At 37.0% G+C, this 17,603-nt stretch overlaps 1 protein-coding gene across 11 annotated transcripts in view; it reads right to left on the bottom strand.

The window, feature by feature from the left end:
* Window positions 1-1,090: 1,090 nt before the first annotated feature.
* The window catches only part of LOC123322980 (titin), a 96,998-nt gene continuing 80,485 nt past the window's right edge, over window positions 1,091-17,603 (bottom strand). For 8 of the 11 annotated variants that reach the window (XM_044911104.1, XM_044911106.1, XM_044911107.1 and 5 more), the window contains 10 exons: window positions 11,653-17,550; window positions 11,293-11,598; window positions 9,296-10,255; window positions 7,125-8,182; window positions 5,926-6,247; window positions 4,834-5,142; window positions 4,631-4,714; window positions 3,099-3,398; window positions 2,613-2,918; window positions 1,091-1,817 (listed from right to left, as the gene is read on the bottom strand). In XM_044911104.1, coding sequence (XP_044767039.1) covers window positions 1,627-1,817; window positions 2,613-2,918; window positions 3,099-3,398; window positions 4,631-4,714; window positions 4,834-5,142; window positions 5,926-6,247; window positions 7,125-8,182; window positions 9,296-10,255; window positions 11,293-11,598; window positions 11,653-17,550 — 9,734 coding nt within the window. In that variant the 3' untranslated portion in view covers window positions 1,091-1,626. The remainder of the gene's footprint in view (window positions 1,818-2,612; window positions 2,919-3,098; window positions 3,399-4,630; window positions 4,715-4,833; window positions 5,143-5,925; window positions 6,248-7,124; window positions 8,183-9,295; window positions 10,256-11,292; window positions 11,599-11,652; window positions 17,551-17,603) is intronic. The other 3 variants (XM_044911105.1, XM_044911114.1, XM_044911113.1) reach the window with 2 other exon arrangements.

Genomic DNA, 17,603 nt, shown 5'->3' with positions numbered 1-17,603 from the left:
TCGATAATTTTTCATCTTTTTGTTGAAAGCGTTTTTAATAACAAGTGAAACATAATAAACATAACACATGAATGTAATATATATAGATCTCCCATGAAACAAATATTTGCATGGTCCATGTTTGAACTATTTATGATCCTTTCAGAAAGGAGATGTGTTCCTTGTTTGAGGCGGACATAGGAGCATAGCTGCTACATAAGCGCTCTGTATTTGTACTCTTAGTGTGATATATCTGTTATAAAACAAGGAGCGCGGGATACATTTCTGCTTCATAACTGTTATGAGATATGGTCACCTGGGTATATGAACTCATAAAATGGCTATATCCTTTTATCTAAGCCTAACCTGGAAAACTGGTAAGGGAATAAGAGAGTGTTTCCTTTTACCTCAATAATCGACTGTTAAAATATATGTACAAGTCAAAGTACATATAAACATATATAAACAGGATGATTCACCGCGATGACCTCTATTACACGTTTATGGAAAACTAATCACAATTTTGTGCTGAAAAAAAGGAAGTTGGGTTTTTCGGCAATAAACTTTCTCCATGAAATATTATCATCGGCTTTGGTCCATAATGACCATTATAATACGTGAAGTTGGCCGAATCCCATAATTCAATGGTTGTTTCCAGGGAGAGGTTGTCTCTGGTTGTTTCTATCATGGAGAAATGATGATTATTCCGCTATACCGATGCTTTGGCTTATTTCTGAATAAAATTTACAACCACAACAGTTTATGTCGACTATTCTACCAAAGAGGTAAATCTTCGATTTTTCAATATATATTTCCGACAAATTATAAGTATTTCTACTTTAATTCGGCAGCCTCCGATGATTTTGTCACTTGTTTGTAGTTTCCATGCACGTGCAGTGATTATATTGGTGCCACGCAAAGATATTACATAATATGTAATAATATAATAGTACATGTAATCTTTGGCGCCACGAGCATGACAGTTTTCTGACTCCATTACTTCTGAAGTCAGTGGTCGTTTTCCCCACAATTAGTATTTGCTGGCTTGGCAGTTTTGATTAAAAATGACACTATAATAATTTATTGGGAAAAAGAAACTTAACTACATCATATATTTGAGTGCATATTTATTTTTAATTCGAACAAATACAGTAAATATATCGATTAAGTGGTTGAATAAATTGAAGATGTTATTTTGCACCTATATTTTCTCCCATTTTTTACTCAACCCCTTAATTCAATATTTGGACATATGTCAATTGATATTGTTCGAAGGCTTTCCGAACCTTCTGAAATACAAATAAATGGCTAAGACTGATGCTTTCAATACAATAAATACAAGTATAGAATAGGTTTACGTATAAAACAAATATCGGTATAAGTTTTCAGTTAAGGTGAGTCTGTATTTCAAACACACCTGTTGTTTGAATAATACATTCTTCAAGTCCATTTTTGATATAGCATATCACAGTGGGTATCAAACAAACTCAGGGACTAGATTCAATAACATGTATACAGGTTTTATCACTTTTCGTGTCCCTATATTGGTCATATCATATCATTTAGATATATAAAAATTATAACAAATCGATAAGTACGTTTAAATATTAAAATTAACAATTATGTACAGCGTCTAACTTCGTTTTTCTATTTGAACAATTGCTTCGCGTAACACCAAATACGGAAGAAGTATTCATCGCGTTGCAAAAGTTTTCCTCTGGCGTAAGTATAAATATCTGCATCCATGTTGTTCTCCCTCAGCCAGGAGGTTGTTGTTTCTGTACTGTAGGATGTTGGTTCTCTATCTGTCACTTCTCTAAAGTCTTCTTGGTCAGTTTCTGAAATGTATGTATTAAGTAAGTATTTTTATTACCAGATGAATTGAAAGATTTTACATCAAGACTCTGTTTTGGGTTGGGATAAATCAAAACCACATATTTTTTTTTAACTGAAAGGGCTTATGAAACTTTGGAAGCAGGAAAGAACAATGACGGATAATGCATTGAATCTACTTTTTCGTCGACCTCAACAAAAAATGACATTTTACGTATTAATTTCCAAACGAAAAGTCGACTATTTTTGAAGGCAAGTACTCTTCGTCCGCATTCACTTTTTGGTCTGTTCTGTTCCTCGCTTAGTTACAGCTGAGGCAGTGGCGATTTAATCAATTTCTAGAGCCAGAATTTGATGAAAACATGAGTGTCTCTGACAATAACTGTCATCTGCACTTGTCAAATTAATTCTCTAGCAAATCTGACTATCAGAGTATTCCTTATAATCAAGAATGAATAGTCATATGGATTTAGTAGCACTCCTCCAGGGATGAGGAAATTGGCAACTACGGCCAGGTGACAGTGACAGCATACAAGTGAGTATCAGTCATCAGTGTCGCATCCAGAGTTCAGTTTGGGGGGGGGGGGGGTACTGGCAAGTTGGGGGACTGACCTAAACAATCTATACTTCTGTCAGCTCACCTAGATTTAGAGAGGAAAACTCCTTTCTGCGGGGGGGAGGAGGGTTAATTTCAATCAAATATGGCATCAGATACTTTATGCGTCATGGTACTTGTATGTAAAGATTAGTGAATATCGCCCTGTTTATTCTTATCATATTATTTTAGGTGTTCCACTTACCACCTGAAGGAAGGACCTTGAATGGTTCATCTGATTCCAGAGGCTCACTAAGACCAATTTCGTTCCTCGCGAAAATTCTTATCAGATAATCGTGTCCTTCCTGCAAATCTCTGATGGTGAATTTGAGAACGCCTTTGTTCACCCTACCGATCTCCATCCACATCGTTTTCTTCGTGTCTTTGATGGCGATCTTGTAGCCGAGTAGGGGAGAACCGCCATCGGATTCTGGAAGTCCCCACTCTATAACTATGGCATTTGGTCCAATAGTTCTTATTTCGAGAGGGGCTGTTGGTGGTGATGGGACGGCTGAAAGGCAACGTGAAAATTTCATTTTTGAACCAGACATCGAAAAAAAAACTTTGCATTGAACTATTGAAACGAATACGGATGCTGGAGAAAGAACGATGCAGTTTTTCAACGTTTTCTTGATCAATTGCAATCGAGGCTGAAATCTAGTATCTATAAGATCTGGAAATTTTTACTTACTTGCGTGTGTTTTGAGTTGTACAGTTTCTGTAACAGCAGGTAAACTCAAGCCGATAGCATTTTCGGCGAATACTCTGAATCTATAATCACTCTTCTCCTTGAGGTTCTCGAATGTATATTGAAGAGTGAACGACTCCAAAGTGAAGACTTTTTCCCATTTCGGCATGAACTCCAATTTTCTCTCGACGACATAACCAGTGATTTCAGTACCACCATTGTTCTCGGGAGGTCCCCAAGACAAAGTTGCGCTGCGACTGGTCACGTCTTTCAGGGTTAAGTTGATTGGAGGGGATGGTGGTGCTGTAGACGAATAATGTGCAAAAATTAACGAAAAATAAAATGGGGTATATCTATGAGAGGGATTTGTAACTGAGAAAGGTTGAGGGCGTTCAGACACTGGCTGGGGCATGATACATCGTAAAGGGCACTAAAGAAGAGCACTTATACAGGGACTTCTAACAAAAACACTGCATCTTTTATAATGAGTTCTGTACTTTGGATGAAATGTTGATCAATATCATTTTTTCCAATAAAAGTTAACAAACACATGTACCACCATAATTTATAGTTGATAGTTTGGTGAAGGCAGGGGTTACATTTCACTGCGACCTTTGTGCCCTCTATTGGAGCTGTTCTTACAAGCGCCCTCTACAGTTCGTCCTCCAGCTCCAGAGTTCTAATGAACGCCATCCGATGAGAGGGCTTCAAGGAGGCTAAGTCCTCATTCCTCCTATAATTTTTTCGTCCAAATATTCCTTGCGCAGGCCTGCAATGGCGTAGCATTCTTTTACTAGGTGAACAGGAGTTACCTCCTCTTGCACGCAGAAACTACACTCGTCAGTTTCTAATGAGCCCATTCTCATTAAATGCTTCCCAAGACGACAATCTCTTGTGAGGAAGCAGGTGAGGAGGCGCAACTTATAAGACTCTACACTTATATGTACTTCTTAGATCTTTAAAATTCCGAAGGAATTTTTTGGAAGATTACATCGGGGTGTTTCTTTTTTGGTTTCTTCCTTCTCCAGAAACTCTTTCCTATAGGTGCATTTTCCTACACCACTGAAAGGCTCTGGGCCAGTAAATGGAGTTTGTGCTATCTTTCTGGTGATTGTGTTGGCTTCTTCGTTTCCTTTATTCCTTTGATTCCAGAGTGACCTGGAATCCAGACTGAAGAGACATGATGACATAGGAGTTCAGTGCTTTGATAGCGCCTTGACTATCAGAATAGTTTCTTTCCAGGTATAAACCTGGAACGTATATATAACGCATCTTTCACATACGTTGCGCGTTGCGCTGTACTCATAAAGACTAATAAGTCAGAAACCGGACTCTTTCGAACTACAACAGCATGTTTTACTGCATTTCACTTCTCAATTTAGATTTTCACTCGAAACTTTCTGTCTATGAAATACTGTTAGATTGTTTGTATTGATATTTACCTACTAGGAATTAATTCCTGGCAACCTTTTTTGCCACCGAACATAGAACAAATATCTGCGTTAACAATAACAGCACGAACAAGTAAAACTTACTCTTTGTTTTGAACGTAGCTGGGGGGAATATACCAAGTAAGCAGTAAAAGCTTTCATCGGTTTTTTCAAACTGGTATTTAATTCCTAGAGCAAAGCAGAAATACGTTGTTATAGCAATGCAGAAAATACCAAGTCATGTGAGCCAACTTTGTTATCATAAATAGCAACATAGTAATGATTAATCTTATCTGTTGTATACTTACTGATCCTAGATCCAGCAACAATAGTTTCTTCTGGTAGATAAGGCTCACTAATACCAATACTGTTTCGCGCTGTTATCCTGAATCTGTAACCATGGTCCTTTTCCAGATAGTTGATAGGTATTGTGGTCACATCTCCTTTTGTGGCTCCAACTTTTTTGAATTCTTTTTGAGTTTGCATTTCCTTCATTTCAACAATATATTCGATGATGGGAGAGTGTCCATCGTATTCTGACGGTTCCCAGTGGATCGTGAAGGAATTGGCTGACATTCCTGATATTTGAAGGGGTCCTCTAGGTGGTGATGGTTTTCCTACGTTTAAAATATGACTTATAGATAGTTACATATATTTGATAAAAGCCTAACATAGAGAATGCAGTGTGTCATAAAATTGAATGAATCCTTCAACTTTTTCACTGTAATTACCTCTTCATATTTCAAATTCTAAAATTTGGAAATAGTTCTTTTATGTGACTTATGTTTCGTCAAGATTTTTTACCAAAAATGGTTTTCTTTTTTTAATTCCGGAAATAAAATTATTTTGTAGAATGGATGGATGGTGCATACTACTGACCTGAGGACTAGTAGGTACACTTTATTGTGTAGAAATGTGCCTTCTACAAGATTCTGTATTCAACACACGCACGTTTAATGCCCCATACAAAAATATGGAGCAATGATCAAACCTCCCCCCGTATTAGCTCTGAGGATTTTTTTTTATTTCCACTTAAAATGCTACGCCAGTTTCGGCAAAAATTGAAAATAACTGTACTCAGAGAATTCATTCACATTTCAATTTTCTTCTTGTCGAAAATAGAGCCTTTCCTGAGATAGGTTCATATGAAGTTTTCGTCCCTCTTTCACCGTAGAATATACCCTCAAATTTTATTTACTCTATTTCAGAACAATCTGTATATTCTTGAAAAAAGTGAGATTTCATTTCGAATTGTTTTCACGAAATTTAAAATATCGATATCGACAGCAATTGCTGACTTGGATTTCCATCTTACCTATATGCTCAGTACATCATATTAAAGGCGATAACTTTAACATTGGTGGTTGTAAAGAAATATTAAATATACAGTAATAACTCACCTCCAATTTTCAGTTGCGTAGAACTGGTTATAGTTTCAGATCTGAACGTAGCCCGACAAGAATATTCGGATTCGTCCTCAATTGTGGTCTTTTTCATGACCAATCTTCTGATGGTTTTATCTGAGCTTATTCTGTATCTGTCTGAGGTTACTATTTTTTTGGTGTTTTTGTACCATTCCACTTCAACATCGCTTTGCGATAGTTCGACCCAAAATTCGACTTCAGCGTTTTCTTCTATGATTGTAATTGGAGGAAGTGGTCTCTTGAAATGGAACAATCCTTCGTTTACAGTCAGTTTGGCTGAAGATTTCTGCAGGCCAACCTAGAATTCGAGAAAATAGTGTTAGTGGCAGTCAAGTATATTGAAAACGTGAGCTTTTATTATTCAAATATCGATAGATCCTCTCTGTTGATCTTTCCGTAGATTTGTTCGTATAGTTCGTATTAATCTCCATTTTCTCTATTGTCTAAGCGTTGATATATTAAGGAATAAGAATTAATTCATATTTATATCACCTTCTCCTTCTGAGATGAATACCAACAAGTGTTACGATGTGAGTTGAACTAGTTAATTTTTGCCATCGCCAGGACAACTAAATGGATAACGTTCCACCGAAGAAGAGCAGATGCTGACCACGGTTTAGGTCTTATTTGACTTCATCAGAGCAACACAGCTCTTTCTTGGATGAAAAACGCTTGGAATTGACGGAATCTCATTAAATAATGGTAGTAGCAAAGATTATAGAGTTAGATTAGGCTAACTCTATAATATAATAATAATAATAGTTTCTGAGTATTATCGAATAGTACTCGAGCGCCATCCAGTATGAAACGAGATCCCCTTCAGATCGAAACCCAGACGATGACAATAGCATATGCTATTGTGTTCCTATTATGTTTCCTCTAATTCAGTATTCAGGTAGAAACTGCTTATATACTTGAAAGCCCATATCAGACTAAAAATGAAGGAAATAACCGAACATCTTCCACAGGGATAACGAATAGTCTGTTGATACCTGAAGAAATAACAGTAAGAAATAAATTTCCTTTCAATATTGTCACATTCAACATGAATGCCAATTTCAGCCGAATCCATCCAATGCGAGGAGAATTACAGAAAACGGATGTCTTCTGCACGGAAATCTCAGGCGAAGGAATTACCAGTATAGGTAGTGTGATTGAAAAAAAGTGTTACTCACCTCACAAGTGTAAACTCCAGCATCCGTTAATTCTGAATTGTATATTTTCAACTTCTGTTTCTTTCCATCGATGGATAATTGTATATGCTCTGAGAACTGTATCTCGACGCCATCTTTGAACCATTTGGCTAGGGCATCTCCCTTGGACAGTTCTATTTCGAACACAGTTTTGTCTCCTCTGTTGACTGTTTTATCATGTAGATGAGTGATGATTTCTGGAGGTAATTCGATAACGTTAACTTCAGCTCTGCATTCGTCGTCTTCTAACATGCAGGTATACTCTCCTTCGTCGTGAATTGAGGTGCTTCTTATCAGAAGTTTTCTCAATCCTCCTTCTTTAACCAGTTCAAAGTTTTCAGTTTCCGTAATAGTGGATCCATCCTTCTTCCATATAACTTCGGCGGTCTCCGATGAAATTTCCACTTCAAGGATTGCCATTTCACGTTCGGGTATTTCGAGGTCCTGTAAACGTCTGACGAATTCAGGTTTGGTGGGAATAACACTGACAACTGTTTCAGTTGATACGTTTTTCACGGAGCATTTATAGTGCCCTTGATCTTTCTCTGTTATATTTTTGATCAATAGTTTGTGAGTTTTTCCTTCTTCGACTACAGTGCGATAATCCATTCCGGTTATTTCTTTGTTGTTGAAGAACCATTTCGTAGAAACTTTGTGGGACGTTTCGCATACGAGCTGTAACGTTTCTCTTTCTATGCTCTGGTAAGATTTCTCCAACTTTTTCGTGAATTTAACTTCGTCCACTTCCACCGTTACTTTAGCACCATGCGAGGCTTTTCCCACTTTATTCTGGGCGATGCATTTGTAATCTCCAGAATCTAATTCTGAATTTGCGTTGGTGATTATCAGTTCGATGTTTTCTCCATCGTAGGACATCTGAATCCTTTCGCTCGCTTCGACTGGTACGTTGTTCTTCAACCACGTTATTTCTGGAACTGGATTGCCAGTTACTCGTGCAGAAAGACGAATAGTTCTATTGACGGGTACCACTAATTCTTCGAAACGTTCAATGAACATCGGCACCTCATTAACGGTATATTCTGAAAATGATAATGATTTCAATATTTCGCGCTGAGCACGAGACTAAACATCATATCAATGAAATAAGCGGAGCTTACTTTAAAGTGAGCAAGGATTACTTTGAATGCTTGGATATAAGTACAATTCAAGAAATCAATTAGAAGCAAGCGAATTTTCACTTATATATATAATCAAGCCTCATGAATATTCCCCACAGACAAGATTTTCATTCATTCAAAATTCTAAATCTCTGATGAATATGACTCGTGAAAAACTGACAGGCTAACGCGGCTTGCAAACAAGAAAATGCAAACTCTGGAAAAAAGTATCTGCCTGAACTCTCGACACTCGGATTGCCGGTCAAATCCTCTGCCACTGTGCAGTGTGCTGCTAGGAGGACAAGCTCCATTTGCATCGGAAACCCCTACTTCCAGAATTAATTGTTACCATTTTCAATGATCCATTTATGGCAATATCAGCCGGGATGTACTTTCTCGAGAAGTCGATAATTTTTCTTCAGGCCGTTAATTTTCCATCAGTTTTAATAATTTTGCCCATATAACGCAAATAATTTGTGTATTCTTCTCTGCATTTTTCGTTGACTCGTGAAACGTAACAAACTAAGTACGAAATTTGATATGAATTCTTGCGAACGAATAGGCATGATAAAGGCTATAAAGCGTTGTTAGATTTGTATCCACTTAAAGTGTATGATTGTTAAAGCATCCACATAGAATGTAAGATAATTGGAATTCATTTAGAGAATAATATTTCGATTTTAGGTACACAATAATACTACCAGTTACCAAGCCAATGAAGAACAAATATGTAGTTCTTTTTATCACATCCTAAAAAGTTTTAGCAAACTTTATATTTCAAGCTTCGTATATGTAAGTATGCAGGATTAAATATGGCCTTGTTAGATTTGTTTCTACCGTTGACGGTCTTCATCATTATTTTTTGGGTTAGATAATGTACCTAGTGTGAGTTTGTTAGGGATAAAAAAGCATTAAAATATAAAATACATTTCAACAGAATATTTATTATGCGTCTACTAAGCAGAAGTTTTCGTTTAATATATTTCATTTCAAGCATCATCTGCCAAAGCATTTGCGAATGGACAGTTCTTTTACCCTCAACACTAAGATAAGCCTTAGTTTCAGCAGAACCACATGAATTTGATGCTTTCACAGTATATTCCGCAGCATCGTTGAGTGTTGACCTTGTGATGGAATATGTATAAGTATGCTCATCTCGCTCCACCAACGAAGGCTCTATTGGTTCCTTGTTTTTGAACCATTCGACTGTCGGTGCTGGATTTCCTGTTATCACTGTTCTGAGGGTGATGGGTTCTTTTTTACGGATTGTTTTTGAAACGAGCGGTTCGATAATTTCTGGAGCCTGATTGCCTTCAGAAATAACATTAATTGAACAGTGGATTCTGCTTTCACCCTCACTGTTTCTTGCTACGATTTCATAATCTCCTTCTTGGTTCTTTTGTATGTTTTCAATTTTCAACGTAGAGTGATATTTGGGTCCCTTAGATGTTGTTGTTATAGTAACATTATCAGTGTTATTAAGAATTCGGCCTTTTCGGTACCAAATTATGTGCGGTTCCGGCAAGGCTATCATTCCACATTCGATCTCTATAGTGGAATACTCGGGTATGCAGTAAGTCTTTGGCTTATGGAAGAACGTCGGTGGAATTCCCTCCAATACATCTGCTAGTGACGACTCTTTGGACATACTCTTTCTCGACACGTAAGTATAGTCGTGGTCTGATGTGTGTTGAACAATTAATTCTGTTGTAGTTGATGCAGACCCGGCCGAATTTTTCGCCACGCATGTGAACGATCCAGAATCTTCGGGGAAAACTTCCTTGATGATCAGGGTAGCGACGTTGTCTTCGTCATAGTATATTTGGAAGTCTTCCGAATGTTTTATGATCGCGGTCTGACGGAACCAAGTGATTTGTGGACGAGGTGATCCTTCGACTTGGCACTGGAACTGTACAGTGTCACCATCTCTGCACACGGTAGGTTTTAATCTCTCGATGAATCTCGGTGCCACTGATTTCTTTTTGTCGGTAGGCTCTGTAAGCAGTGAAAAATGTGAAAAAAGGGAGCTGGCGTAAAATGAATTATGATGAAAATGGGATTTTTTAGACTATTTTCATCATTTTGGCTCATAAAGTTTAAAGTTTCGGCAAGAACTAGCTGGCCGTCTCCAGGAATTCCCTTGCTTTCAACCGAAGAAGTTTTGTTTTCAGTCACAAGAAAATGTTCATATTCAACAGTTCTATTTTATCGAATTATCAATGAACTTGCTCCAAGCTGCTCAAAGATTATAGATTATGGGAAACGAAGCGACTAAAGTAATTTGAGTGCTATCTTTGTGTCGAGTGTGTTTTTAAGAAGACAGGACTGGTTAAAATATTGATTTGCGTGCCATTTGCACAAACATATGAAATTTTGTAAGATTTCAGATGGCTATTTTGATCGAAGAGGTTTTGAATGTTTCGATTCTCGTACCGCTTTTTGTTCATCTAGCTAGTTCTAGTTGCTGATTATTGAATTTTTTGTCTAATTTCTTGGTGAAAACCCTAAATATAACGTTCGAAAATTATTGAATGGTGAAGAACTGTGGATCAAATAATAAAATGGATTTTCCGAAATTAAGTTTTTTCAACCAAAAGTGTGGTATCTAGGTTAATGTTATTTCAATGCATTGGAAATATCATAAATCGACTCGGACAAATATATCTACTGAGTGATATTGATGGATGGAAGATATAGATCAAAAACAGATTGACTATAAAACTTCATCGCTGACATTTCTCACCATCACATCATATATACAAAAGGTATTAAACTTTTCCAAGTATTTCTGTATTTTCTTCTTTCTCGTCTATTTATGCAAATCATATAATATATGAGGTTACGGTTACTAAGAATTTGTAAAAATTAACCAAGTGGAGTTTGTAAATCCATATCTTTTAAACGATAAACGTGTCTGTAAAAATGCCGTTCTTTTCATTTGATATGTAAAATCATGTAGGGTATACGTTTTACACATATACATATAATAACCATTTAATTGAGCGAAAATTGAGAAAATATATAATACTTACGTTCAAATACTGGTAGTTCATCAATTTTTTCATTGAGTTTTTTCTGAATATATATCTTATAATTATTTTCATCCATCAAGATATTTGCTGGTACCCATCCTTTCTCATTTGCGAATAATTTCTTCACAAGCCACCAATCGGAATCATGTGTTTCGATTACATATACTCTTTCTCCTTCTACCAAATCCATTGATGATTCAGTCTCTGCATTATAAGGACGAATGCAATAAACTATTTCCTCTAAGACTTCAACATCAGGTTCTACAAGAACTTCAGTTTCTCTAGTGATGCTCAACGAAGCAGCTTCTGAAATTGTAAAGTTTGAGCGATTTTTATAATATTTTGAAATTGAAGCCTTACCTTGGTCATAAGTTGATTTTGGTTTTTTCTTGGATTTGAGGGTCATGGATTCTTCTTCATAATCTTTACTCTCACTCTTTTTCTTAAGTCCAATCGACACTGATTCCTCATCCTCTTCGAACACTGAGTATTTTCGCGGAATATTTTTCTTCAGTGGAACATGGAAATTCTCAGGACTCTCTTCATCGTATGGCAGCTCTTCCGCATCGCTTCCTTCATCAATGATTTCTTCAATAACTGGACCTTCTTGCTCTACCTCTTGGAAAATACGTATAGTTTCCTGTCCCGCTTCCTCAGAATATGTTGATGGTCTCTTTTTCATTAATCTTATTTTGCCAGACATTGAAATTTCTTCTTCAGCGTAAGAATCTAGAGAAATTTTGAACTCCTGATCAACATCTTCCTTGGTTTTCGTTACTTTCGGTCTGAATGTAACATCCGTGACATCTGTGAATTCTGGGATGTCTGGTTTGGATGGTTTTCTGATTTTCTTCAATTTCTTGATTGTTATTTCGTCGGAGTGCTCTTCAATGGATGGTTTACGTACTGGTTTCTTTTTGATCGTGAATTCTTGTACTTCATCCGAATCCGGCTTTTTCTTGATTATAGTTACATCAACATCTTCTTCGTTCTCGATTTGTAGTTCCTTTTTCTTTGGAATTACCTTCTCAATGACAATTTCGTCTGAGTCGTCAGATTCAGGTTTTTCCTTTCTTCTTATAATGGTTTTTTCTGCTTCAAAATTATCTTCATCTTTTTCTCTCTTTCTCATAATGGTCGTTTCTGCTTCCACCTCATCTTCAGGTTTTTGATTGACAAGTTCTTTGGCTGGTTTCTTTTTCTTTAATTTTTTAGTGATAGACACTTCCGCTGTACTTTGGTTTGCATTTTCGATATCTGGAGAAACTTCCTGTGATTTTTCTTCACTCTTTTCACTTTCTTCTTCTATTTCTTCGATTTTCTCGATATGTAGTTCAGCTTCAGCTGTATCAATAGTTGTTGGTTTTTTCTTCTTTCTTTTAATTGTTGTCTCCACGTCTTCAGTAATGCTTTCTGTTTCATATTCTCGAGGTTTCTTCAAAACGAATTCTGCTGCAGTTTCATCAGTTTCTGGCTGAGGTTTCTTTTTACCAATTCTTTTGGTGATAGTGATTTCTTGAGTTGTTTCTTCCGGTTCCTCTTCAGAAGGTTTTTCTATGAATTTCTCAATATGCAATTCTGCCTCTGCTTCGTCTGTAGTTTTTGGTTTCTTCTTTTTTCTAATTATTGTCGTCTGAATTTCGTCAGTTATTGATTTATCTTCATCATTTCTAGGTTTCCGAAGAACGAAATCTGCCGAAACCCCGTCATCCTCCTGCACAGGCTCCTTTTTCGTTATTCGTTTGGTGATGGTGAAGTCTTCAGACGTTTCTTCAGGTTTCTTCTTAGAGGGCTCTTTCGCAATAGTTTCTGTAACTGATTCCTTAATTTCTTCTGGAACTTCTTTTTTGATTTGTAAATCTGCCTTCACGTCACCATCATCACGAGTTTTTGGTTTTTTCTTCTTTTTGATTATGGTTTTTTCCACTTCTTCAGTGATATATTCGTTTTGATCATCTTGAGGTTTATGTGATATCAGTCGGGTAGACACTTCATCTTCGTTTTGCACCGGCATTTTCTTCGTTATCTTTTTACTGATGGTGATGTCTTCTGTAGATTCTTCAAGTTTCACATCTGGAGATTTCACTAGCTCTTGTGCAGGAGTCTCTGAAACTTCGGCTTTCGTATCTTGTGGTTCCAGTTTTTTAATTTTCAATTCCGCTTGAGCATCTTCTGGGGCTGTTGGCTGTTTCTTCCTTCTTGTTATGGTTGTTTCAACTTCTTCAGTTATGGATTCTTTTGTATTATCTCGAGGTTTTTTCAGTACGAACTCGGAGGAAACTTCATCATCCTTTTGTGCGTGTTTCTTTGTCATAATTTTGTTGGTGATGGTTATTTCTTCAGTTGATTCATCAGTACTTGGTTCCTGTGGTTTAATTTTCTTTCTTCTACAAATTGTTTCATCGACAGTGATTTCCGACGGTTCATCTGGAAGTGGTTCAGTCTTCTTCGGTTCTGAATTTTCTGATTCTACTTCTTCGCCTTCATCAGGAATCATTTCTACAACAACTGTTTCTGACGACTCTGGGATTTTTCTGGATTTTTTAACGATCTTCTTCGTTTTCTTCTCGATTTGATACTGTTCATTGGTGATTTCTTCTGGTTTTACTTTGTCTGCGTCTGCCAATTCAACTGATCGTTCTGCCATGGGGAGTACTTCCTCATTAAGTAATTCCACAGATACTTCTTCAGGCTGAGACTGTTCCTTAGGGGTGATTTCTAGAGGGCGTTCTTCCTGCGTACACTCGGGAACATTTTCCACTGTTGAAGGTACTGCTTTATCCTTTATTTTAATCTTCTTCGTTTTCGGTTTCTTCACTTTCACCTCGTCATCTTCAGCGTTTTTTTCTGGAGATTTTCTAGTTTCTGGGGATTTTTCCTTTTCTAAAATCTCGATTACAGGTTCTTTGTATTCTTGTTCGGAAGTAAGCTGTGGTTTTTCAATATCCATTGAAAGGAATGTATTCTTATCGTCATCTTCTGATTTTTTGAAAGGTTTCAAAGTTATGTTTGAAGGTTCCTCATCTGGAATATTTCTTCCTGGAATTCTGAATGTAACATCATCTTCTTCTGTTATTTCAGCAGGCTTAGGAGTTCCCTTTTCAAGTGGTATTGAAACTATTTCTGGAGACGGGGCACTCTTCAATTTCCGTTGGTATTTCGATTTAGGCTCCTCAGAAGATTTTTCTTCAGGAGATTCTGGACCTGCCGGGACGTATTTTTCCAAATCTAATTCAGTTCTGTCGAATTCAGTTGAATCCAACGGTGCGAGCTTTTGTTTGGTAGTAGGAATTTTTGCAGTGATAGTGGTTTCACTAGGTTTTTGAGGGCGAGGAAGGGTTTCTTCAGTAATAGATGAAGTTTCTGTTGTTTTCTTCGTTTTCTTCAAAGTGACAACTTCTTCAGATTCCTCTGGTCTCTCAGGTACCTTACCCTTTCCCAATTTTAAGGTGACCGCAGGTGTCACAGTTTCTTTAGTCTTCTCTTTAGGTTTTCTTTTGAAGACATGATATTCTTCATCAACTTCTTCTAATTCCTTCTTCTTCAATTCATCCATTTCAAGATCGAGTTCTTCTAGAGATGTCGTTGGCTCGCCCGAATCTTTCAGTTTTCTTTTTTTCATCTTCAATTTCTTCATTGCTTCTTCGTGATTGTGAGACAAAACTCCATTCTGAATTTCAATAGGCTCTAATATTTTTATAGAAGGGTGCTTTTCGGCCTCTAAATCTGGTGGGAATTTCAAGTACTGTATTCTACTCTTAAGAAGAACTTTCGGAGGTTTTACTGGTTTTGCTTCTTTCGGTTTAACAATGGACGTTTTTCTCAGTTTGATATCAGTTAAATTAAATGGCTTTTCTGTCACCTCTGTTATCGCCATCTTTGTAGGTAATACAGATCTCCATTCTATTCTTGTGGGCTTGGGAAGTTCCTTTCTTGGCTTCTCAGGCTTTTCTGGTTTCTTTCTGTATTCCTCATTCACCTCTTCTAACTTGAGTTCTTGTTTCAAATTTTCCATTTCCTTGTCGAGTTGTTCCAATTTCTCGATAGACTCATCTTTCTTTGGTTTTTTCTTTTTCTTGGGGATTTTATTAGCTTCTGCTATCGTTCTTGATAATATGCCTGCATCTTTTATTGGCGGTTCTAACAATTTCAGGACAGGTTTCTTTTCTTTTTCCAAATCAGGTGGAAACTGAATATGACGTATACGACTTTTCAGTCGAGGTATAATTGGACGATCGGATTTGATCGGAACCTTTTTAGGCAACTTTCCATCTGGTTTCAACTTTTGATCTGTTTTTGAAACTTTCGTTGGTAATTCTTTCATTTTAGTAGCTTTTTCATCAATTGGGTAATCTTTTACGAGTACTTCATCTTCAGGGTAAGGCCTCTCTGTTGGCTCCTCGTTGGTTTTAGTCTCGACTTCAACCAAAGGAATGTCATGTGCTTCGAGTGGTTCTGATTCATCAAAACCGCCTGTTGGAACTGAAATTTGGTGCACTAATTCTTGGGTTTGGGATTTTATTTTATTTTTCTTCTTCTGCTCAACTACTTCTTCTGAAAGCGCTGGAGCTAATTCTACAGGTTCCTGAATGACTTCCTCCATTTCAATTGTTTCTACATGAGATAGCATAGGTTTGGTGTCTTCTAATATACTGACTCCTTCCTTAGTCTCTTCGAATAAAGGTTCTGTTGGAAGCGGTGATATGATTTTATCATTTTCAATTTCAGGCAGAGAGTCTTCCAATTTTGAATGATCAGTTTCAGAAGTTATTTTCTTTTTAGTACCTTTTTTCTTTGGCTTCTGAGGTGCGTCTGTAAGTTGGGCACCCTTTTCAATATCAGGAATGATGATTTCTTTCGCTGTTGATTTTTCTCTGAGAATCTGCTCTTCTTTGATTGTTTGTATATCACCTTTCTCTTGGGGTTTTTGTATTGGCTTAAGTATGCGTTCTTCTTTTTCATCTGGTATCTTCTTCAATTTTCCTTTTTTTGGGATTTCAGTTTGTTGGTCGGTGGTTTCTTCAGGTTTTGCCTGATAGGTTTGTGCAGGTTCCATTGTTTTCGGATGTACGGCTCCTGTTACAGAATATTCTTGGATCGGTTCGCGGGTCACTGGCGTTGTATACGTACTTTCGTCAGATTTATCTTCTTTCTCGTCGTTTTCATGTATCTCGAATGAATGTGGCATTAAATTCAGATCGGATTTAAAATCTCTCAAAGTGATTTCTGAAGCCTCCAAATAGTCAGCGGATACATCGATTTCTGAAATCGATTGTATACTTTCCGGTTTTGTTTCCTTGGAGATACCTTTCAGCAAAATTGACTCAACACTTTCTTTTTCCGGCATCTTTCCCACCCCCAGAGCAATTTCTGCGAGCGAATTTTTCTTTTTGGGTTTCTTCTCATGAATTGGTTTTCTATAGGCATCTTCTACCTGTTCCAAATCATTCTTCTTGAGGTCCTCAAATTCCATATCCAGGCTCTCCAGTTTTTTCAACTCATCATCGATTTTTTTCAATTTTCTTGGTTTTGTCTTCGGTATTTTTTCTGCTTCCTTTATATTTCTCGATAACACTCCCTTCGATTTGCTAACAGGTTCACAAACTGTTATACTGGGCTTCTGATATGTCTCATTTTGAGGTGGAAAATCATGAAATCTAACTCTACTTTTGAGCATTATTTTCGGGAATTTGGGTTGTTGTTTATCCTCTGAAATCTTTCTACTTGATGGTTTCAGCTTAATACCTTTCAAGGTCTCTGGGGCTCCAGATATTGCCAACTTCTGAGTAATAGTCTGTTTCCTTTCGATTGTTGATTTTTGCAATTTTGGTTTAGATAATTCGGAGGTTTTAGGAATTGGTTTTTTTGTCTCTTCTATTTGAAGATTTGTCTCAGTTTCTTCATGTTGTTTTGGTCTCATTTCAGACACATTTTCTCTTGATTCTTCCGGTTCAGATCCACTTACTGAAAGTACATCTGGAATTTCAACAGACACTTCTGAAATCGATTCCGATGGAGATTGGATTTTGACTTTTTGTCCTTTTGGCCTTTTCCTACCTTCTTTTTGATTAGATTTGTCCTCCGGAAGATCATGAGAAAGTGCCTTCTTGAGTATTTCTACCTCTATCATTTTTACAACTTCTGTTGAATCAGTTGGTTCATCCTTTTTCTGAAGAGTGGGAACAAAAAGAATGGATTCTTTTTGCGGTTCATCCAATATTTCGGTCGTGAATTCGTTTCTTTCATCTTTGTTGTCAGCTGTAGGGAAAAAAATAATATTATTGACAATTGCAAGATGAGGAAGAAGCTTG

This window comes from Coccinella septempunctata, chromosome 1 (genome assembly GCF_907165205.1).
Source record: "Coccinella septempunctata chromosome 1, icCocSept1.1, whole genome shotgun sequence".
Taxonomy (NCBI): domain Eukaryota; kingdom Metazoa; phylum Arthropoda; class Insecta; order Coleoptera; family Coccinellidae; genus Coccinella; species Coccinella septempunctata.
The sequence above is the reverse complement of the archived record's forward strand: the minus strand, read 5'-3'. Positions and strand labels throughout refer to the sequence as shown.